Below are 25,273 nucleotides of genomic sequence, written 5' to 3' on the forward strand. Positions count from 1 at the left end.
ATAGCTGTCCTTTGCTTTTGTCATCAGAAAATGTCCAGTGGTGATAATGAACTGCTCCTCCAAAAATTAAGAGGCAAAATAAGATCAAGGAAAAAAGGTGTACTGGCTGAGACTTCGGGAGTACTCCAAAACCATGTTGATGGGATGGCAAGACATAACAATGTTTCTGCAGAAAAGACTCAAAGGAAGATTTATGGCAACGATTACCATCAAGTGAGGACAAGCAAAGGTGGAGGAACAAGGTATGCCATCCTGGAAAAAAACAGCAACTGTCGCTCAAATTTTGGAGCTGGGAAAAGGGCTATTTTTCCCAGATGGAAGCTAAACCAAAGGACCTGTTGAAGACTTTACTTTTGAGGTCTGTGATTTCAAAAGAAACCACATTGCTTTAAATGAAACAATTGGCAGACTCTATGAAAAAAAAAAAATTGAAACTGTTAAGATTTTACATTGGCACAAAAGAAAATACTCCAACATCTCATTTGGATGAATGCAGTGAAGCTCATTCATCTGTCACCAACATGGTGGGAGAAAGTGCGCAATTGATTGATTGACTCTCTTATGTCTACACATACATGCACACACATCAGTTTAGGAGCATTTCATTATTTGTACTTTGAGATGTAAAACATCTGTCATGGTCAACCTTGCGTAGGGCAGTCTACAGTTGTATTTTCCTTTTGTGTCTACAATTGATTTCATGGTTATTATTCATTCATTCAATTTTCCATATCACTTATTCTCCTAATGGTTTCGGATATGGTGCCACTTTCAGTTTGACCTAAAGGTTTGAAGTTGATATGTCATGTAATGTTGCAAATATTTGCACTGTTCAAACAAAAGCAATTCTTTTTTAACTTGATATTGTATTCCATTTATATGTTTGTGATTGCTGTTCATACGAATTTGTCAATGTTAATAAAATTTGTTCCAAATAATTCATGTTTTTTTTAAACACAAGACACCACCTGCTGACGAAATTGAAGAGTGACAATTATGTTATCATTTACAGGCAAGTGATTGTGTACTGGGGTGCAGGAATACTATTCAGATCCACATTGGTTAAGTATTTGTGGTTAAAATCAGCAACCAAGACAGTATATTTATTGACACCCAGAATGATTTGACAAATGAACATTTCATATTGATCAAATATGCTTTCCTTATACAGTAACAAAAACAGCAGACAAAAAATGATTTAAATTGTGATTGCTATATATTATTCGTCCTCAAATGTATCCCAATAATCCATTTAAAGTGAAGTGATAAAAGAAATGATGAACAAAGGGTTGAAGAAATGGCAATGGTCGTCGGATTCAGCCTTCATTAAATGTTACTTCGAACCAGTTGAGGAGCCATAAAATGGTTTCACCCAAACACACACCAAAAAATATATGGTTATTGCTTTGAGTAATTCATGTTTAAATTTTAATGTAATATAATTCCAGTATGACTGGTATACAGAAACAAAAATGCTTTCACCAAAGGTTAATGTCTCTGACCCCTGAAAACATCATGCTTCTAATTTAGAGTTGCAGTAGGGGCCTATCTGAGGTGCAAGTACAAGTTCACAGCTTGATACGGCTCTTTTGGTGGCATCAGACCAGACTGGGCCATTAAGGAAGCACACAATACAAATACATCCGGATCACAAGGCATAGTTAAACGGAAGACACACTGGCTTTTGCATAGTTGAACTTGTTCATTGTCAACTGTGGAGAGGAAGTCCCTTGTGCCATAAAGTTCAGGTAAAGAATACATCACGTTGGGCCGACCACTGGGGACATTTATGTTCTTTGAGGGCCTGATGAGATGGCTGTTCCAAACACGGGCAGTATCATCCAACTCATCCTGTTGAGAATAATATCAGAATCAGAATCATCTTTTTTTGCCAAGTATGTAGTACACACAAGGAAATTGTCTCCTGTAGCTGCACTAGTCTCATCAAAAAATGGAGGCACTATACAGTTCTATTGGGGTTACTTTTTAGAGAGTTAATTGCTTGAGGGAAGAAGTTGTTTAAATGCCTGCTGGATTTGGTGTGATATACAGACAGATTTAGGAAGAGTTGCACAGTCATAGCAGCTCTTATGAGCAAGAAATTATAGAATTAGACTGCTTTTCTCTCCCTGCTCCCTCCTTTCTACCTTAAACTCGTCACTCATGTTTACTACTCTGCCCATCCCCACTTTTCCTTCATCTTTTCCTTGATCATTTCACCTTCACCCTATGTCCCCACACACACAGACCACTATCTTCTTTCCACTATCCGATTATTTACCTTCTTTTGTGTCCCATCAACACCCTCTCAAATACAAAAATACATATTTCATAAATGGAGCTACAGAATATATGAACTCACCTGAATAAGTCCCATGCAACAAAATTGCAGGATGCTTTTGTCCAGAAATCCACCACCAAAGAAGCCATTGTCTCTGAGGTCTTTGAAGAGTGATAACCAGAATTCCATGCATTGGCTGCGAAGAAACCCCCACCAATATTCAATTCTTTGATTGGCGGTGCTGGCTCCATCCAAGTAACTGTCAAGGGTGCTGCCTGGCGGTATGGGCACCAGGAAACGCTGGAAGCCTTTAACATGACCATTTTCAGTCCCCAAATCAGCTCGAACGATTCGAGGACAACCTCCCAAACGGTGCACAACTTCAATGTAGTAACCTCCAATTAACTTCGGGTCACTACTTGTTGTGTAGGCATCGAGCCACATAATTTTCCTTGAAAAGCCACCAATAGCCCCATTGATGCAAATTCCAAACGGTTTCAGTTTGTCATATGAATCCATATGCCAAATAAAATTCGGCCCTTTCGAGAAGTAGTTTCGTCGTCTCAGACGTCTTGCTTGCCTTAAAGACACTCCTCTCGGATCCAACTCTTTCAGGACCAGACGAACATCCTCTTTCCTGACAAGAAGCCCATGTTCTCTGCACTTACTGTACATCCACCTGTAACCGTGTAGTTGTCCGGAATTCTGCAACTGGTTGTGAATAAAGTCAACCAAGACGCCCAAGTCATCGAACGTTTTTCGGCGAAATAGTCCACTTTAGTTCACCACTCGCTTCAAATGTCTTTCACTTAATAGTAAGCCGTGTTTAATCTCAAGAACGGATTTTATATCTTTGTATTTCAAGCCAATTTTAAAGTAAAACTGGATTAAAGGAACGAAAGGGTGAAAAGGCTCCATGTTTGTTGTTTTCGGTTACACTGACGATGAACCGGAAGTACATGTACGCGTATTTTTAAAAAAAAGATTGCGAGATCTCGCATTCTTTGCAAGATCTCGCAAAGAATGCGAGATCTCGCAAAGAATGCGAGATCTCGCAAAAGTATTGCGAGGGAACGCAAAGTATTGCGAGGGAACGCAAAGTTTTGCGAGGGAACGCAAAGTTTTGCGAGATCTCGCAAAGTTTTTTTTTTTTTTTCTTCGATGTCCCCTTAGGGGCTCCGTAGAAAGGAGCATAACCAAATGGATATAATATAACATCAAGAAAACAGTATGTAGAATAATTATATATATATATATTTAGAAAAAATACTTTTTTAATGAAATTGACTTTTATTATAATTATGATAATGATGTCTGATTATGTTAGGCCAGCAGAGAAGGCCTTGCTTACTGGTAGTATCGGCCATATATATATATATATATATATATATATATATATATATATATATATATATATATATATATATATATATATATATATATATATATATATATATATATATATATATATATATGTGTGACGGGTGTCACAACAGTGACTGTCTTCATCTCCACGATGCTGCCGTCTTAATGAAGACGAGACGCGTGGATGTGTGCAAAACATTGCAAAATGCAAAACATTGTAGATAACAAAACAGAATTAACAACGTGTGATCGTATAGTGGTTATTTACAGAAAAAGAGAATACAAACACAAGTTCACTGTTATTTACAAGATGTCCCTGAACGCATCATGGGCGGAGACTCGGCAGAACACGCGGTGCGCTTGCAATGGCTGGCGCGCAGTTCAACCCGCCACGGACACTCACGGGCAAATGAAACACGACACAAGAAACTAAATATTGTTCAATAAAAACGAAATGAAACAATTATTACCTGCAACACAGTATGGCAGAAGGGATGGGTGAAGTCGCATGGGTTTCGTCTTGTGATTAACTGCGATAGAAAAGCGCATATTCCTAAGTTCCACTCGACAAAACGTGAAGTAAATAATGACGGAAAAAGTAATCTGGACTCGAAATGAATAAGGGAACTAATTAGATAACACTAGACAGTACAAAAGGGGAAACAAAATAAGATATTGTCATGAAAATGCGCGTTAATCAAGACCAACAGAAAATTGCGATTCACCCTGAATCTCCTCGAGATTGTTCTGGAAACTATGGGCGGGACATAGTGCCACACTGTGCGCCGTTGCGTCACTTCCTTCATAATTTAATAATCTAAGCGCACAACTCCGTTACATATATATATATATATATATATATATATATATATATATATATATATATATATATATATATATATATATATATATATATATATATATATATATATATATATATATATATAGGGATCGTTCGTATAACAGCCTGCTTAGGCATCATAGGATTAGTAATGCTGATGAGGTGATACCGGAGCAAGTGGGGCAATCAGGCCAGTCGTTAGTCAGGACAATTGGAACAATCAGTGGATATATATATATATAGGGCCGATACTACCAGTAAGGCTTTAGTTCGCTGAAGAAGCATCTTGGATAAGAAGCGAAACGTCCAACACCTTCAAAGAAGTACCCATGATGGCTAAAGAAACCTTTTCAGTGATGGACTACTCCTGTACGACTGAGAGCTTACACAGACGTAGTACTGTATGTACGTACGTATGTATGTATGTATGTATGTATGTATGTATGTATGTATGTATGTATGTATGTATGGGTGCGTGGCTTGGATGAGTGGATCGGTGGGGGGGGGGGGTGTTGATTGGTGGGTGAGAATTTGTGTGGATGGATCGATAGGAGGATGTTGAATGAAGTCGGGTCGGTATAGCTCAACGATAGAGTGGCAAGCTCCCCACATAGCGGTTGACAGTTCTATCCCTGTCCATTGGAATTTTTTTGGTGTCCTTGAGCAAGTTTAAGAATGTTGTGTTGCTGTGACTTCTGCATCCTCAGTTATCAAATGCAGAAACAGTGAAGCACTTTGAGTTTCAAAGCTGTAGATAAGTAGCAGCCTATTTACCGTGAAGTTAATGGCCCAAATTCAATCTGCTACAGAGGGGCTCGCTCCTGATACATTTGCTTGATTTATAAAGGACCAACCATATTTATTTACCATGGCCTTCAGCCTTTTCAGAGTGAATTATAGAAACAAAAAATTCCAAGTACAATCATATACAATTATTCACACGTTTTCTTGGACTCTGCTTTCAGGATCATTAATAGGCCTTCCTTGATACCCAAATATCAAAACTCACTTAAAACGCAAAGAAAAAAAACAACCGAACAGTGAGGTCGTGCGTGCATGTACGCGCAGCCGGAGGTCATTCAGGAGTTTTTTTTTTTTTTTGTCAGGTGGCCCAGAACTTTGTCCTTTTGGTGATTTCCCTGTACAGCCTCGAACTCATGCTTGTCGTACTCCATTTACCGCTAACTGAAAGCAACGATTGACCCGCGGTCTGCTGACGATGGCAGGTTTGCACACCGTAACATAACGTTAGATTTGACTACTAAGTCCAAAACGGAAACTGGAATAAAAATAAAATTTTTCATGGGGGTATTTATTGTGTGGTTACATATCATAGTGACGGCGGTGACACGAGCAACTAGTTTTCCTATTTTTTGTTATTAAAGTAAAAAGCTAAGATACTCTTCATCAATTGATGTGAGTTGTCTAGATGGACAGAGTTAAAAAACTAACAAACAAAATATATTTTATTTCGAAGTCTCAAACCGGACGTGTACAATTGTTCACACTCGGGTTTGTTTCAGAAGGAATCAACTGAGGGAGCGTGAAGATTATATCAAGTGGATTTGGCACCAAGGGGTGATTAACAATTGAACGCGTCTTCTGTGAAAAAAAAAATATGAAAAAAACGTCAGTGTTTTCAGTGATGTGTCGTAATTAGCCTCTAAAAATTATTTGGTTACGCGCAAGTGTCGTCATCTTTGCACAGCTACTTTTTGACTCTATGATGGAATATATTACGATCCTTACATACGTCATTTTTATGGAAGAAGAATTGATTCAGCCAGGCTATGCTATGCCTTAGGTGCAAACGTGGTGGATATCCAGCGAGATTAGGTTAAATAACCGAGTTTGGGATCCCTCTTGAGCGACGCAACCTTCACCTCAAGTTGAATTTCACCGCAATGGTCGAACCATTTGAACCGACTGCCGGGTAAGTCATCAAAAGTTGTTGCCTTTGCAGTTGAGCATGGCACGTCCTATCATTGTTTACAGGTTTAAGTTATCTGATCGTTATTATCATCGGTAATTAACCGCACAGCCCAGTCACAGGTGATTGGTGCTTTTTGGTTGAGGTTCGTTTTCAAATGCACACACAAAAAACGCAACAGATTTATTTTGAGTACAGTACTTCTACAGACGCAATACAGTATTGGTATAGAATTACATGACAATGCTTTTATTGTGTTGACAGCATGAATCCCAATTGCACTTTACTGACAACAGAGTTCCAGCATGAGCACGATGAAGCTGCCCCTTTTCCTTCTGGGTGAGCCAAACATAGTTTAACGGTGGCCTCCGTTGTCATATAGAGAATGAGGGAAAGAGAGAAAGAGGAGAGGGAGAGGGATTGGAGAGAGACATGGAGAGGGCGATAGAGAGAGAGTGAGAGACAGAGAGAGAAACAGAGAGAAGGAATAGTCCAATAATCAAGTCCAATTTGATTATATAGGTACATAAATGTAGTACATGGTGTAGCTCTTTATCAGCACCATTATTTAAAAAAAATGCGCTTTACAAGAGATTACATATATAGTAATGTATGGAAGTTTTTCTTTTTAAATCATTTAAAATGCTCACTAAACTTTCACCTCCCAAAACAGCAATACTTCTTCAATCTCATAGTTTAGAATCCTGACCATGCTCAAAGAATCCACACCAGCCACAGTTTCAAATTGTGTTTTTTCTTTCCCGTACAGGCATAAAATGTTTATTTTTCAGCCTTGTAACCCCCAGGCTATTAAAAAACTGACAACAAAATTGGTCAGACGGATATTTGCAGGTACAAAAAAATAACAAATGAGTGTCCCCCCCCAGATCAAACCCATAATTATTGGCTATCAATGTGTCTTGTCTTTACAGACACGCTTATTTCCTGGTTACTGGGTTTACTTGATATGTTGTATATCCATTACTCACTCAAGTGAAAATGTGAGTCTCGTACACTTTATAAAACCAAGTAGTATCGAATATTTTGATGCCATTTATATTAGTTTAACCTTTGCCACAAAGAAGCATGACTGTATTTTTCTGTATTGTATTACACCTCAAAAGATGAGAAAATGTGATATGGATGCAAATAAAACATTTCCTTCCAAGACTGTCATTACAAAATTGGCCTTGGTAGACCTGCACATGGTTAGCGGTGAGCTCAGCATTTCTGCCAAAGGAAGTTGCACATGATATCCTCCCAATTTACCTTCCAAACAGCTGTTGCGCATGAGCTGGGCGAAATGCAACTATGTGTAACCGGCCTCAGGCCTAGGGGATACCTGGGTCGGTCCAAAGCGCTTCACAGGCAGGTAGCACTGTGAACGACGAGGAAAGACGACACGAGACAACCGTGTTAATCAGCTTCACACAACGGCATTTATGACAACTCATCAAAACATCAATTCAGCAATTTCAATATCAGAATACATTCATGTGTAGATCTATACATTCAACATCTATACATTGTATATATCCTCCACATTCGCACATGCTTATGCACGTCTGCCCGCTCGTGTGTGTTGTACTGGGAACTACAATTGACATCCAAAAATCCAAATTCATCAAAGCCACAAAATATTCATCAAAGCCACAAACAAGGTTTCATATCTAGCATCGCCCAATAAGTCCCCAATTACTTTAACATCTTGAGAATGTCTAACACTTATTATTTTGAATACCTGTGAACGACGAGGAAAGACGACACGAGACAACCGTGTTAATCAGCTTCACACAACGGCATTTATGACAACTGCGCATGCGTGAGCTGAGCCTACATCGCCTTCCTCTGTTCCATTCACAGGCGCGTAGCGCCCTCTCCTGACTTGGTAGTCTAATCGACTAACATACAATAACAGAGGTCGTTTCTAACCCCCCTACACTCTCCCCTGTTTTAAAAGATGTCCCCCGACATCTTGACTATACCAACAAGTAGTCAAGTACCAGTAGAAGCACAGTCATCTGTCTGGTCTCCGTAGGGTGGTGTCAATCACCTTCTACTGCAACTACATTCAAGTCCATACCGTCGGGGTAGAGTAGCAATAGTGTTCAGGTCGCACTAGATAATGAGTCGTGGGGTAAGGCATGCAAGTATACAACACATTTACCCCAGGTCTCCAAGCCTGGTATGATGGATGACCCAAGTGTTCATATGTAAATATCTCTCTGGCCTTCGTGGCAGCGATTCCATTCCACTTTGTGACGCGGTGTCCGATTCCACCAACTCCGCCGGCGCTCCTGCATCACCCTCATTATCATACATTACAAGTTGTTCCGGGCTTCCCGCATCACCCTCATTATCATCCATTACAAGTTGTTCCGGGCTTCCCTCAGCAGGCAGGCTGTCAGCTGGTGTTGTTTTTGGTAATGATGCTGGTACGACCAGTGGAAACGCTTCCTCTAGCTGCTGCCCATCCTCTGGTTCCGTAGTTTGTGCCTGGGCGTGGAATTCTGATGCCACAGCTCTTAAATTGTGCGGTTCAGGTTGAGACACCTGATGACTGCCTGTCCTCCTTGTATACACAGGTAACCGTCGGAGATTGTATGAACATCCCTCCTCTTCATCTGAATATCCAGACTCCTGCCCAACTGCTTCCCTGCTATAAGCCTGTCTGTCTAGCTGTTTTTTCTGCTTCTTTGCCTGTCTGTCTAGCTGTTTTTCCTGTTTATTTGGCTGTTCAACTGGCAAATCATTGACAGACATTAGGAGATTACGGTGCAACACACGGGTAGTTTTGTCTCCGTTTTCTGCCTGAACCTTGTACACTGGTCCATCTCCCACTCTTTCAGTGACCCTGTGGACTTTTTCCTCCCAGTAAGCCCGGAGCTTGCCAGGTCCACCCCTCTCAGATAGGTTCCTGACAAGTACACGATCGCCTGGCTGGAGTGCAATGCCTTTAACACCACGGTCATAGTATTTCTTCCTTTTTTCAGCGCTCTTTTGACTGTTCTCGGAGGCAATTCTGTAAGCATCTTGCATTCGACAGGCCCACTTACGTGCATATTCCTGTCGGCTTTTTACTTCTTCGTCCGCTGTCAGACCAAAAACTAAGTCAATGGGCAACCGGGGAGACCTTCCATAGAGGAGGAAGAACGGTGAATAGCCAGTGGACTCATGTCTTGTACAGTTGTACGCATGAACTACATGAGGCAAATAGTCTTTCCACTCACTTTTCCTTTCTTCTTGGAGAGTGCGTAGCATCTGTAACAATGTTCTATTCAGACGTTCTACAGGGTTGCTCTGCGGATGGTATGGGGTGGTTCGGGAATGCGCAATGCCAGACAACTGTTGAAGCCGCTGGAATAGACTGTTTTCAAACTCCCGACCTTGATCATGATGTAGTCTCTCTGGATAAGCGAACCGTGGAATAAAATCACTAAAGATTTTCTCAGCAGCAACCTTGCCTGACTTACTCTTAGTCGGGTAGGCTTGTGCAAAACGAGTAAAGTGGTCTACCAGGACTAGAATATACTCATAGCCTCCTTTACTTGGCTCCAGATGGAGATAATCAATCGAAATGAGCTCAAATGGGGCACTAGTAGTGATGTTGCCCATGGGTGCTTTTTCCGGAATGGTGGGGCGTTTCTGTTTAATGCAGGAACACTGGCGAATGATGTAGTTTTCTATTTCGTGCTGCATGAATGGCCAATAGAACCTCTGCCTTGCAAGGTTGATCACCTTGTCAGCTCCAACATGACCCATGTCATCATGCAGGTGTTTAAGCACCGTCGACTTCAGCTTACTAGGGAGAACGAGCTGTTTCCATTACCCCGCCTGTCTGTATAAAATCCCCTTGTCCAGTTTCAGTCTATTCCATTCGTGTACTAGTCTCCTTGCCTCTGGTCCCATTTGTCTTTTATCTTTGTCATTGGGGTTCCATCCCCTCCTCTTCAGTGTCATTCATTACCTCAGAGATTGACGCATCCTCTTCCTGAGCAGCTCTGATATCATCTGGAGTGATAACGGGGACTGTCACCGGAAGAAAATCCTCACCATCAGAGGTGAGTTGCAACGCCGCCATCCATGGCACATCCTCCTCAGCCACAGGCTTGTCCCCCTGCCATATGGTGGAAACCACGTCGGGGGGCAAAGTTTCAGTGTACTCCTCTGTGTGTCCCTCCAGCTTAACTGGATAACGCGACAGTGTGTCGGCATCAGCATTCGCCTTGCCTGGCCTGTACTTTATTGTGAAGTGGAAATCCGCCAATTCACCCACCCAGCGATGTCCGGCAGCATTGAGTTTGGCCGTGCTTAGAACGTACGCGAGAGGGTTATTGTCCGTGTACACAGTGAATGTGGGTGCATAGTAGAGATAATCTCGAAATTTGTCGCAGATTGCCCACTTCAACGCCAGAAACTCAAGCTTTCCAGAATGGAGATGATAATTTTTCTCTGAAGGTGAGAGTGTTCTGGATCCATAAGCAATAACGCGAAGTTTATCTCCCTGCTGCTGATAAAGCACAGCCCCCAGACCTTCATTGGATGCGTCCGTATTTAACACAAAGGGTAGATTAACGTCTGGGTAGGCTAAAATAGGTGGACCAGTCAATACATCTACCAGGCGGGAGACCACAGCACTGTGTTCGGAGCCCCACTGAACAGGGTTACCAGAGGGAAGCTGGCCTAATTTGGTAACTTTTCTTTGGTGTGCAGCAGTGTTGTGAACTGGCCTCTGGTCAGGCTGAGTGGCCCCCTCTACCAGTTTAAACAGCGGCCGTGCAATCCTGGCAAAGTCCTGTACGAAGGATCTATAGTAGCCCAAGAACCCCAATAGCGCTCTGACTTCCCCTACATTGCGTGGTTCTCTCTCTTTTAACTGCAAAACGGCTTCCAGGTCTTTAGGGTCTATGCGGACACCATCACTTGACACAAGACGACCCAAGTACCTCACTTGTCGTCTGAACAGTTCACATTTATTCGGACGTAGCTTTATGCCATGCTCCCGCAGCCGGTTAAGCACTTTCCTCAGGTCCTCTACGTGTTCATGAAATGATTTTGAAAAGCAGAGCACGTCATCCAGATAAGGAGAGCAGCATTCGTCCCTCAGGCCATCAAGAACGTCCTCCATACATCTTTGAAAGGCTGCTGGCGCATTAGTTAGGCCAAATGGGAGACGGAGCCACTCGTACAGCCCCCAAGGGGTGCTGAAAGCCGTTAGATGCCTGGAACTGTCATCAACAAAGCCCTGGTGGTAAGCGCTGCCTTGGTCAAGTATTGAGAACCAAGAGTAGCCCCCCAGGTTATCTAGCAGATCTTGAATGCGTGGGAGTGGATGACGATCAGGGACAGTTTTGCGATTTAGCTCCCTAAAGTCAACGCACAGGCGCAAGCTTTTATCTTTTTTTCTAACACAGACGACAGGAGATGAGTATGCTGAAGTGGATTTTCTTATCCAACCATGGTGAAGTAGGTTTTGCACATAGTCTTTCACCTCTTGATAAAGGGGTTTTGGAATGGCATTGTAACGCTTTTGCACCGGCGTGTTGTCAGTGAGTTGGATCTTGAGTTGCAGGTTTGGAATGCAACCTATATCAGCATCACCTCTTGCAAAGACATCTGACTCTTCATACAACATGTCTCTGGCAATCCCCTGTTCTTCCTCTTTAAGATGTGACAAGTCAACCGGAGGATGCCACTTGTCTGTGGTCAGAGCCGCGCAGCTTTGAACGGTGGGACTGTTTAGTGGCTTTGGATTGTCAGAGCACTCCTTAAAGGGCACGACCCCAGTAACTTCCTCAATTGAGCCGAGAACAGTTCTCTGTGGAAGATAAATGTCATGTTTACTAACATTCTGAATGGGAATTTTTACCATTTTTGTCGGCCCACTGGGTACATGTACTAACGAGGAGACCGGCTCTAGCCCCTCAGGGCAGCTGTTCCCTATACTGGGCTCAAATAGCATTGTTCCCCCCTTGGCCCATGCTCTTACTCTGCACTTCACCTCCCATACCTTGCCCGCAGGAATAATGAGTCCCTTCTTCCCAACACACACAGGGTACTGGAGGAATGTCTGATCAGGGCCCGATTTCTGAAGCACAGAAATCAAGGTCTCTACTGTGCGTTCACTGACACTCATGGCTTCTTTCAGTATGGCTCCAATGTCCACCTGTTCATTATTCTCTTTGATCATTTCTGCAATCACATTGCTTCCTAAGAGAGGACAATTCACACAACTCGTACTGATTAGTATGGGCACTTGTATGTCAGCATGTCCATGGCTTCCACTCCGTATCTGCAACCCCACATTTACCCATCCATCAAAGGGAACCGCTGTGCCATTCGCTGCAGATACCCCAAACGGTTAGTCCGGAAATAGGGATGAAAGTGGCTGAATGGTTACGTTGGGCAGTGCTTCCTCTACCCACGCCCTACTCACCACGGTCACTTGAGACCCTGAGTCAAGCAGCATTTGGAGTGGGACCCCATTGAGTGCACATGAGACCATACATCGCTTGCCAATTAGTTGTGCTACATGTTTTTTTTGATGTTGACTGACACTGCGTCGTCAGACTTATGGATGTTACTGGTTCAACCAAGTTGCTTTGTAGTGGAGGCTTATCATTGGCATTGATCACTGGAAGCCTCACTCCAGTGACCTTTCCCCGTTTCCCAGTGCCTTTCTTCGCAGACAGCCCACAGCTCTATGTCCTTCCTGACCACAAATGAAACAGTGAGGGCAGCTCTTAATGTTCTTCCGCACACAGGCCTGACACCTGCCCCTAGTCTCATTCGTTGGTGTCTGGGGTTGCGTCGAGGATCGAGTCAAGGACGGACCTGGATCTACCTGAGGCGCCGATTCTGTAGGTTTAACAACTTGGGCAAAGTGTTTGGTCAGTGCGGTCACTTGTGCAGTCAGCTCGAGAATGGCAGCACGGTTAGCCTGTAATTCAGAGTCAACTTTGGTCTGGTTAATCTGGTCAGTTTGATTAGTTTGAGCAGCATGGACATTCACAGATCGATTTTTAGTCACAGTACTGAGGCGTTTCACCCTCTCAGCCTCTTCACTTGTGGACTTGGTAAGTTGTTCTAACAGGACATCATCACGAACCTGTAAATCGGTAAGGAATTGTTTGAGATCACATCTGACATGATAATTCTTCTCATTTAGCCCTTGATAGTGTGTGTGCAGAAATGTACCTTGGACAAGTTTTTGATCGTAACCAAAATCTGCACGTGGTTGTTGTGATTCAAACATAATTCTTTGCTTCAAACCCATCAGTCTATATAAAAATTGCTGTGGGGACTCACTGTCTCGCTGCTGAGCGGTACTGAGTTCGTTGAAGAGCTCAGAGCTGCTCTTATCTCTGATATGTGATCGTAAAATTGTTTTTAACTGTGACATTGTAAGACCCTCTGTATCACTTAGAATGTCTCGGAATGTTCCAGGTTTAGTTATCTTCGACACAGTGCGGATAACCTCAGACTCGCTAAACCCTTCTTGTAGTCCCTCATCCATTTGTCTACACAGGCTATGGTATGACAGTTCAGACCCGGTGTCAGAAATCTGACCACCATAAATTTTGAACTCCCTCCGTGGAAACAGAGCAGCTACATCTGTGTACTTCACCACCTGCTCCCCCATACCGGAGGATAAACCGGCATGTTCAGGAGGAGCACCACCTGAACTGTTGCCGATGATCCTGCTCGGTGTGTGGATGTCTCTCGGTGGAAGATATGGAACCTCAACTTCTCCTCTCAGGTCAGCTCCTTCCCCAGTAGGTTCCTCCGGGGCATCTAGGAGCTCGCTGATCATGTCATCGAGGTGAAGGAGTTGAGACATGCCTTCATCTTCTATGTGTCTTAATTTGTCACCTCTGACATAGTCAATAATCACATCAAACAGTTCTGGTTCACTAAGGGCCGCAAAGTCCTCAGTATCACTCTCATCCACTGCGCCGGCAACAGTTAGTAGCTGATTGACATTCAAAGCTAATAGTCTCTTTTGGATCTTGAAAATCAATACCCGTCGTGGAGTTGTGGGAGCCATCGTTAGCCCCTGAAGCCTCTACTCTCTGGAGAACGGACAGCACTACAGTCTTCCCTGAAGCTTTACGCACAGGTTCTCTTCGGAGCAGCTCCCAATCTGCCCACAATCCCGGACGAGCCCCCAATTGTAACCGGCCTCAGGCCTAGGGGATACCTTGGTCGGTCCAAAGCGCTTCACATATGGTACAGTATTCTACTGTAGCGGCCTTTTGAGTGGTTAGCACACCGGCTTCACAATGCAGAGGTTGTGAGTTCGAGTCCCGCCCCGGCCTCCCTGTGTGGAGTTTGCATGTTCTCCCTGGGCCCGTGTGGGTTTTCTCCGAATCCTCTGGTTTCCTCCCACATTCCAAAAACATGCATGGCGAGCAGTGTTGCGAGTGAAATAAACCCTCTTCCACAAAATACCCATGTTTTTTTTTGTAAACAGGGAGAAGTGTGGCAATTTCTCCCCCAATTTCTCCCCCATTCGGATATTGTCTGTTGTGCCTTCACATCACAGGACACTGTGAAGGTGCAGTAACTCAAACACGTTAATCAGTGTGAATACCAAACCCGCTACTAAACTAGCCTGGAAGCTAAATTATAAAAGACCGCAGTTACAGCAAGCTGCACTCTTAACAGTTCTGCTTAGTCTCTTGGAGAAATTAATCAACCAACCGTTTTACCGCCTTGTTTCTTACTTGCAATGAAATTATGGTTTTGGGCAAACAGAATGATTGACAATCATGAGCAAACCATCTCGTCTAACTCCAGTTCCTTGTGCCACAGGCAAGACTAGGAGCCAGCCATGCATTAGATGAACACATGAAGTTATCCTTTCTGTGCCCAAGTAGAGAGCTGTGCCATCGTATTTTGATTTTCGTATATTAAAAAAAAAGAAATTAAAAACATCCATTGTGCCATATACTGTAACTACAGATTTTATATTATTTTGACATATGAATTGGGCCATCTTGATCCAATATGTAATTTTGTTCAATTTTTTGTTAATGCTCATCCTCATATTGGATTTAGTATTTTTCAGTACAAAAAAGTACTGTTAAGAATACTCTTACCAGATCTCGTAACCCACAGACCTCTGTCTGTCACCGACAGGTGCCCCACCTGTCCAGTGTGCTTGTTTGTGGGGTTGAGTGGATTGCAATGAGTATTTTTGGAAATCCTTTGGGCATTCTATACATTGGGTGGGGGCGTGCATCAGATAACAGTAATCCACCAATGAATTAAGAGGGAGGAGGCGAATAGATGATGACGAGAGCAGGAGTGCACGCACCTTGGGTTGTGGGATGCCTCCGAGTGGAGCGAGGGGGGGGGGGGGGGGGCGCCGGGGCTCTTGGGCCCTCGACGCAGCTAAATGCCCCCCAGCCGGAGGAGAAGGAGGTGGGCTCATTGGAAAGTGAGGCTCCCAGCACTCGCCCCACCACAACGGAGGGGAGCAGGGTTGTTGCTCCACACCCTCACAAACCTCCTGAAACAAAAATCAGGGGAGGGCCCTTCCGGGCCTGCACTGGGTGTGATCCTCTCGCAAAAGCGAGGGTCTAGCCTGGAAAAGTGTGGGTCTCCTGAAGGTCGGTCAAGTCCCGGATACGGGCAGATTGCCCAGGGGAAGGAGGAGCTTGGGATGGATTCTACCGTGGAGCACAATGTGGAGCTAGATCCTGTTTAAACTAAACCATTTTAAACTAAAAATGAAAACTTTTTGGTGTTTTGGGAGTTAATTACGGGCGTGTTCCTGCTGTACTTAACACTTCAATAAATTAAATTGGCAAAAAAGTATCTTGGAAAAGTTCTCTGGGCAGACTGCTTATTATTTATTAGTGGCAATCATATATTGTGCACCCCAACTACCATTTAAATCAAATTAGGTTTTGCATCTGTCGTACTGTTACTATATTTATGGTGATGGTTTGTTTGTTTGTTTGTTTGTTTGTTTGTTTGTTTGTTTTTTCCTTCATGGCATGGCAACAGGAGCATCAGTCCACATGGCAGCAGGTCATGTGACATTTGTTGATTAAATTGTGTATTAGGTTACTGCTTTGGATTTTTTTTCTCTGTGCTGCTTGGTCACTTCTGTTTATCTCAGCAGTCAAGTAGTGAAGGTGTACAGAGGTTTCCATGGAGATGCCTTCTCCATGGCACCCAATGAGCATGCTGGATTGTGTGTGTTTGTGTACTTGTGGGTGTGCTTGTGCATGTGTGCGCGCGTGTGTGTGTGTGTGTGTGCGTGTGCCCGCGCGTGCAGGTTTGCATGCATTTGTTTGTGTGTTTTGTCACTTGCATTGTGTCCAATACATGAAAAGCAGGTTAAAACTAAATGATGCACAGTCTGACAGTATTCCTCTGAAGTGTATGTATCGATATACATGTGTAGCTGTGTTTTTAAGTCTGCCAAGGTAAATCAGTCTTCTCTTGAATAATTTTCTTTCACCAATGTCTGCCACTTCTTTAACCCCTCTAAAAGGGCACATTGCTTATGTTCATTATCACCCCGATTGATTTTTTTTTTTTTGGTTTGGAATTGGATGACCGTCTTTGTTACCTGTAAATAAGATTTTGTTATCTTGCATCATGCATTCCAATTTTTTATTTCATTCATGCGCTATTCTGACTTATTACACATAATATTAAAATTAAATCATTGCTTCAAATTCCACAGCGTGTTGTATGTAATGTTGAAATCATTGTAAAACACTTGCGTAATGATCTAGTTGATGTCTTACTTTGCCATTAATGTTTAACTTAAGGTCAGAGTCCGCTTGCTCACCGGTTGTTCACATAGTACTAATTTTTTCTTCATTTTGCTGAAGTGAAATTCCTTGATTGATACCTATTTGAGTCTCTCACACACTCGCACACAGACACATATCATGAGACTGAAAAATCCTTGGACCTGGACATATAAACAGTTGGGTCGTCAACAATTGTGGAACATTTAATCAACACGCGGACTCTTGATGTAAGTGCATTGTTTGCCTATTGTTATCTATCTTGTGTTGAGACTGGGATGAGGTATGCAGAGTTATAAAATAGCATTTGTGTTTTGTTTCTGGAAAATCAGTGGGAAGTACAGGTTTATGATTTTCCAAACAACCGATTTTCCAAAGCATACAAACTACCTTCAAGTTCCTGGGAATCACAGTCTCCCAGGACATGAAGTGGGAGGTCAACACCAACTCTATCCTGAAAAAGGCCCAACAGAGAATGTACTTCCTGAGGCTGCTAAAGAAGCGTGGCCTGCCACAGGAGGTGCTGCAACATTTCTACACGGCTGTCATCGAATCCATCCTGTGTTCTTCCATCACCGTTTGGTTCGGGGCCGCCACAAAAATGGACAAAATCCAACTTCGACGGACAGTTAGGACGGCGGAAAAAATCATTGGCACCGCCCTACCCACTCTCGAGGACTTGCACACTGCAAGAATCCAAACTAGGGCGCTGAAAATCCTACTGGGCCCTCCGCACTCTGCCCACCACCTTTTCCAGCTACTCCCCTCAGGCAGGCGCTACCGATCCATGCGCACCAAATCCAGCAGACATTTAAACAGCTTCTTCCCCCAAGCCATTAACTCTTTGAACTCTTTGAACTCTTTCAACAGTCGGCAAAATGGAACTGTATAGTGCCACTTAGCAGTTTTTTTTGACGACGATACTAGTGCAGCGTGTTCTACCGGAAACAAATTCCTTGTGTGTTCTACATACTTGGCAATAAAGATGATTCTGATTCTGATTAGCTACATTGCAAACTAAAATGATCTCACATTATTGTCACAATTGTGGTGGTATTAAAAGTATTAAAGGACAACCGACGTCTTCGGGGATATATATATATATATATATATATATATATATATATATATATATATATATATATATATATATATATATATATATATATATATATATATATATATACATACATACATATATATGTCCGGGGAGAACATGCAAACTCCACACAGGGAGGCCGGACCGGGACGCGAACCGGCGACCTCTGCACTGTGAAGCCGGTGTGCTAACCACTCGACGACCGGGCCGCCCTTATATACTTATATAATATATATATTATACGTCTGTGTAAGCTCTCAGTCGTACAGGAGTGGTCCATCGATGAGAAGGTTTCTTCAGACGTCATCTGTACAATTTTGAAGGTTTCGGACGTTTCGCCTCCTATCCAAGAGGCTTCGTCAGCGAACTAAAGTCTGACTGGTCGTATCGGCCCTATTTATATATCCCTAATGTCCAGGCATGGCGGCGCCGGACACAGCTATGATAGGTCACTACTCTCAGGTTGGGGGGAGCAGAGGACCCCTCCCTGTTGCCCCACTGATTGTTCCTACATTCCTGACTAACGACTGGCCTATTTCCCCCACTCCCACCGGTATCACCTCATCAGCATAACGAATGTTGCCTAACCTGTTTTGCCTGAGCAGGCTATTGTATGAACGATCCAAATTGAACCTCACCCCACCAGACCGGTTTAAAGAAGGATTTTGTTGTTTTATAAGAATCGCTTCTTTTACCCCCCTTTCAAATCATCTATGTTCTTTCGCTAAGATTTTAACCTCATTGTCGTCAAATGAGTGGTTGCTAGCTTTTAGGTGCAAATGTACTGCCGATTGAGGCCCACTTGTATTATCCCTGCGATGTTGATAAAGTCTTTTTTTGAGAATTTGTTGAGTCTCCCCAATGTACTGTTCTTTACAATTTTCATTCTTACAATGTATGGAATAAACTACATTACTTTGTTTTTCATTTGGTACCCTATCTTTTGGATGCACTAATTTTTGCCTTAACGTGTTTATCGGTTTGAAATAGGTTAGAATTTTATGTTGCCAAAGGACTCTTTGTAATTTTTCAGAAACTCCTGCAATGTAAGGTACTGCTACTCCTCTCCTTTTTGTATCTTGAGAATTATTGGTTTCATTCCCTATTCTTTCTTTCTGACATTTGTTAAATGACCACTGAGGGTACCCACAGTTAGTGAGTGCGCTCCTGATATGTTTAGACTCCTTTTCTCTACCTTCAATGCTAGTTGGTATTAGTTTAGCCCTATGCTGGAGGGTTCTGATAACTCCTAGTTTGTGTTGTAAAGGGTGGTTAGAGTCAAAAAGTAAGTATTGGTCAATGTGCGTAGCCTTCCTAAAGACTTCTGTTTTTAGCGCTCTGTCCTCTTTTATAATTACTTTACAATCCAAGAAGGCGAGTTGGTTCTCTTTAATGTCCTCACGAGTAAATTTAATGTTGATGTCTACAGAGTTGAGGTGATCTGTGAAGGATTGAATTTCTTGTTTTTTAATTATGACAAAAGTATCGTCCACATATCTAAACCAGTATCTAGGTTTTGTCCCCGGGAAGGATGTGAGGGCCTGTTTCTCCATCTCTTCCATGTAAAGATTAGCCACTATGGGTGAAACTGGTGAGCCCATAGCACAACCATGAATTTGTTTATAAAATTTCTCCCTAAATTTAAATATAATTTATTATTATATTAATGTTATTATATATATATTATATATATATATATATATAATATATACACTATATTTTACGTTTTAAGACTCGCGCTGAATATTCCGGAAGTCTTGGTTTTGAGTTGATGACGAGTCCGCACGTGACGTCACTGAAGGAACGCCCCTGACCGAAAAAAAGGACACATTGTAGCAGTCCTTCCATCACGTCAATGCTTGTTTGGTCTTACAACCTTGTGTTGCACCAGAAAGAGCCTGAAGAGGGCGTCTAAGCTCCATGGAAGGAATTTATCAGCCTGTGGAAACGGGCTGATTAATTCCTCAAAGGAGGTCGCCATTTTCTGCCTCTTTTTGGGTGAGACATTTCCCCCCAATGTTGCCTCAAAATGGCACGGAATAACTTCTTTAATCGGTTGCAAACATATATGCTTTCCTCTTCAGAACTATTTGAATCATATTCATAACTGGATGTGTAACAAGAAAGCATATTCTCCGAATCTGAAGCCATTGTTTTGATTCTCCAACAATGCAAGACTTCTTGACGTGACGTCACGAACTCGGGTGGGACTTTCTGAAAATGCCCAATTCGCAGCTCAATTTTTTGCAGATTTTGGACACTTTAAGTCATTTTTATTGGTGTTTTGCATTTGAATAAAAATATCATACTGCGTGTTTTTGGTATTTTAGATGCTATAAAACGTTTTTCTGATGTCAGTTAGGAAACCTTTAAGTATGATTCTATCATCTATTCTATCATAAGTATGATTCTATCATGTCACAAGTTTTTTTTCACTTATGTTTGAATAAGCATGTAATTTTAGTTAGCGATTAATTACATTGTCAATGCTTTCATCATTTTGAGAATCTTTCTTCAATCAACTGATATTGTTGACTGTCGGGCTGGGCAGTTATGGGGTATAAAGTAAAATAACAACATCCAAACATCGCAATAAAATCCCATGTACAAATAAATGCGAGTGCACATGCGCATGTGGTGACTTCTTCATGGCGGTATTGTGCTGCACATGCAGGGATTGCACATTTAAGATTAAAATTAACTGTTTTTTTCAAATATCATGAATAATCCATGACAATGTTTATATGCTGTCAAAATTCTGGTTTCCAAAACATTGGCAATAACCCATTACACGCATAAGCACACAGAATTACTCATGTAAATACGTCTGTTCATTTTAATCAATTGGGAAATCGTTTTTGAAATTGCGACGCGCATGAGTAAGTGTCAGCGGCACTTTATGTGGTCTAACATTCATACAAATCCACTTACACATAACTTTCTGGATCACCATTTTGGTATTTTCTTTCTGTCAATTAAAACATACATGTCTTTCACCACACTACAGTTGTTTTTCTTCCTCACTCCCAAAAATGTAGTGCTCGCCTATGGCTGAGTGTCACCAGGGCAGTAGAGACAATCTTTCTGGTTCCGAGTCTCTGTCCACAGTGTCTGACTGTCATATCTCTGACACATGGTCATCTCTGCTTGTGCATTTCCGGTGGGTTGTGCACTGAAAACTCCAGTTGCACGTTGTTTCCGTACTCAAAAGACAAATATTCTTTGCGGATTGAGTCAGTGCAAAAGCAAATTAATGTTCCTTTCAATGGAGAGAATGTGATACGTGTTTACATGACAAAATATTCAGGTTAGAAAAGGAGTACCCCAAGGGTCCTTTTTAGTTTTTTTTAAAGAGAGAATAGGAGCATATTCAGGTTTTTTGTTGGTTTTTACGTGGAAATTCTGGTTTTGAAAACAGCATAGAAACACCTATGCTTTTTGGGTAAATGTCTCTGAGTACACCCAATGTTTGTGTTAAAATGTTTATGTGAAGGGCTATCAATCATTACTTGGTGTTTATTCACAATCTCATTGGCATATCATTGGGATTGTTTTTCAAATGTCCAAATATTTTTTTGAATATACAGTAAAGTCTCGTTATATCGATATTCAAGGGAGTCCAAAAAAATATCGATATAACCGGGACTATCGATATATCCGACCCTGTTTGCATGTAATTTTCTCCGTGCGTGCATAGAAATAGTATCGATATAACCGGGACTATCGATATATCCGATATCGATATAATGAGACTTTACTGTAAATATACAAATTGTGTCATTATTTTGGTTATGCATTCAATATTACAGTCAAGAGTCAAATGAAAGCTCGGGGGAGATCGGGGGGTGGGGGAGGGTGTTATCGGTCAGTATCGCACACACCATCGTACAGTTGCTCCATAAGCAGCATTGTGCATTTATATTGTCAGAACTTAACACATGATGTGGCATATCTTGTCTGAAGTAAGTGAAGTGATCGTGGTGCAGGCATTCTGCGGGGCAACAATATGCCATTTACGGGTTTGTTTTGTATGCTTGCAGCTCCTCGTAATTGTATTTATTTGTTTTTTTTTGTGTTCCTGAAAGACTTTCTTTCCTTCCATCAAGGATCAGCCTTGCTGTCACCACAATTTTTAGTTGTTACGAGTGTATTTGTTGTTTCTTGTATTCTGTGCATTGTTACATTTTTAATTACCTTTTAGAAATTATTTTCTATTCACTTTGCCACTTAGGAGGAGAATGAAGGCTCGGGCTCCACCCCCACCAGTGGCCCCTCGTCACATTTTTGTAAACAATGTATCTGATGCTGGTGGGACACTGGGTATGGAATCCAAAGAGAACATCATGAGGCCCTCTGTGGATTTTGAGTTGACACTACCAGAGGGATACCAGACATATGTCACAGAGGATGGAAGGTGAGAAGGACACATTCTATCTTACTTTTAAAATGTGTTTAGTATAAATCATTAAAAAAAAAAAAAAATAGAAAACTTGCACATCTACATGAAGGTGCACTATTTTAAGGTCATTTTCATCCTGGCTGATGGTTGTCCTTGATGTTGTTTTCATTTACGGTCATCAGTGGGGCCTTTTTCAAGGTCCTTTTCTCAGTCTCAGCAGAGGCTTTGTCCCTGAGAGCTTACAGATGGAAGCTGAGCTGTTAACTCTCTTGCCACAATTTTTTTAATAGAACATAATAGATTTTGCCCTGGTACCGAATAAGGCTTTCATTGACCACCGACCACTTCAACAGTGGCCTTTGTTAAATATTTCATGTGTTTATAATTGCTGAAAACCTGTCAAGACTCAGTACAATGTAATATTGAATTTTAGAGATTCACCATCGTGTTATTTATGTGTTTTCCTTTTAATTTTGCCATCAACACGGATCAACACGAAGTTTTCGGACCAAACAAAGTCCCCAAAATGCAATCAAAAATGTCTCCATAAGCTCCAACTGATCCAAAATTCCTCAGCCCGGATCATCACTAAAACCCCCTCCTTTCACCACATCACTCCTGTCCTCCAGCAGCTCCATTGGCTCCCTGTTAAACTTCGTATTGATTTCAAGATACTTCTGTTTTCACATAAAGCCATCCATAACCTTGCCCCCTCCTATCTGTCTGACCTACTTCAAATCTCCGTTCCCTCTCCGGCCCTCAGATCCGCTCCCAAACTCTGGAACTTACTTCCAACCAACATTCGTAACATTGACTCCCTTCCTACTTTCAAATCTCACCTGAAAAACCCACCTGTTTAAACTTGTTTTCATGGTCTAGTTTAATCTGCTGTTTTATTATTTATTATTTTAGTCATGATTTTACTGTTTTGTGTATTGTTTTTGTTGTAAAGTGTCCTTGGGTGTTCAGAAAGGCGCTTGTAAAGTAAATGTATTACTATTCTGTGTCGCTTTCTCGGTCAGGGGTGTTCCAGACATGACGTCACGTCAGGCATCATCATCAACTCGAAAACAAGACTTCCTGAATATTCAGCGCAAGACTTAAAATGTAAAATATAGCTGTATGCCGTGGAATCTTTGTAAAAGGCGCTCAGTAGAAGTCATTTGAAGTGATTTTACAGATTATGGACACAACTTGTCCGGAGGCGTCAGTTGTCCTATAAGTAACTGTTTTTCAGCATAGGTCAAGCCTCTCACATTTTACGTGAACTTGAGCTACCTAGTGGATGTGCGACTGGCACTTGGAAGTCATATTATGTCCTCACCAATAAGCGGTGGTGGGCGCATCAGTGAATTTACAGTATGTCATTCATCAATGCCGGACAGACCCGAAAGAGTCATCATTTCAAGTCTGCTCATTTGGTCACTCTCTTCATTAATTTCAAAATACTAAGGTACATTTTGTCACTGTTGATTTAGGACCCTTAGTATAGAATGTTTATTAGAGTAACATCACACATTTGCATTTATATAGAAACAGTTTGGAACATTTCTGTCAGCAAATATGGAAGTCCACCAGTGACAAATTGATGGACCTTCCATCTGTACCAACAGATAGGTACAAATGTCCACTTCTGTTTATCAGTGATAGTTGGCATGTTCCAATGTCATGATTATTGTCCACATTCATCATATTTGAAGGTGAACTCCCTAATTTGATTTTTTACATTTGCAGTAGTGGTATTAAACTGAGCAGCCTGGTAGGCGAGTGGTTACCATGCCAACTTCACAGTGCAGAGGTCGTAATTTCAATTCCAGCTTTGGCTATCCTTTGTAGAGTTTACATGTTTTCCCTGTGCTTGTATGGGTTTTGTCCGGGTCCTCCGGTTTCCGCCCCCATGCCAAGAATATGCTTGGCAAGATGATTGAACAACACGCCCTTCAACCTTCGTGAGGATATGTGGATCGGAAAATGGATAGATGGATGGTATTTACCTGACAAATCACGGTTTAGCTTGACGTATTGTCTGCATATTCAGTGGACATGCCTAAAGGGTTGTAGAATGGATGCAATGGCTTGATTTTACATCATTTTGAAGCCTGATTTCACATACATAGATTAAAAAAACCTCAAATTATGCATGGTTGTTTACAGCACTGTTCCCTTTTGGTGTGTCTAATTTACAATATATTTATTTATGTTGAAAAAAAAATCAATTCACTGAAAGCGTTTTCAGTTCACTGAATTTTTTTTTATGATAATACTATGCAGTTAAAAATCTCACATTATAAAAAAAAAACACTGACCAAGCTGTGCAAAATTGTGGCTTTACTCCCCGCTGCATTTGGAACGTAATTAACCCCTAGAGTTGCACCCATTTTATAACTTTTGAACATCTTATTCAAAACCTGAAGAGTATAATTTTCTTATTTATACATTAACTTGACCAAATGAAAGAATAGTTGCTTTTTTTCATCACGAAAAAAGTTTGGCCTTTTTCTTTTTCGTTTCCTCAGAACATTGCTAAATTTGATTAAATGAATTAAAAGAACTCACATGACACAGTGTATAAGGAATGATGTCCAC

At 41.8% G+C, this 25,273-nt stretch overlaps 2 protein-coding genes and 1 long non-coding RNA gene across 8 annotated transcripts in view; 1 reads left to right on the plus strand and 2 right to left on the minus strand.

The window, feature by feature from the left end:
* The window catches only part of LOC148896620 (C-C chemokine receptor type 2-like), a 28,914-nt gene extending 10,619 nt beyond the window's left edge, over positions 1-18,295 (minus strand). The window contains 1 exon segment of the mRNA XM_088998469.1: positions 17,580-18,295. The gene's annotated coding sequence lies outside the window, so the exon portion shown is untranslated.
* On the minus strand, positions 1,063-3,245 carry LOC148896622 (uncharacterized). Its single transcript, XR_016115321.1, has 2 exons — positions 2,363-3,245; positions 1,063-1,851 (listed from the first exon to the last, which is right to left on the minus strand). It is a non-coding gene; the product is annotated as an uncharacterized LOC148896622 (long non-coding RNA).
* cobl (cordon-bleu WH2 repeat protein) overlaps positions 6,028-25,273 on the plus strand; it is a 63,246-nt gene continuing 44,000 nt past the window's right edge. For 5 of the 6 annotated variants that reach the window (XM_088997998.1, XM_088997996.1, XM_088998000.1 and 2 more), the window contains exons 1-2: positions 6,028-6,420; positions 22,520-22,702. In XM_088997998.1, coding sequence (XP_088854124.1) covers positions 6,392-6,420; positions 22,520-22,702 — 212 coding nt within the window. In that variant the 5' untranslated portion in view covers positions 6,028-6,391. Of the gene's footprint in view, positions 6,421-17,233; positions 17,420-22,519; positions 22,703-25,273 lie in introns of those variants that run through there. The other variant, XM_088997997.1, reaches the window with a different exon arrangement.

This window comes from Hippocampus bargibanti, linkage group LG06 (assembly GCF_051943395.1).
Source record: "Hippocampus bargibanti isolate YZ-2025 linkage group LG06, ASM5194339v1, whole genome shotgun sequence".
Classification (NCBI taxonomy): Eukaryota; Metazoa; Chordata; class Actinopteri; order Syngnathiformes; family Syngnathidae; genus Hippocampus; species Hippocampus bargibanti.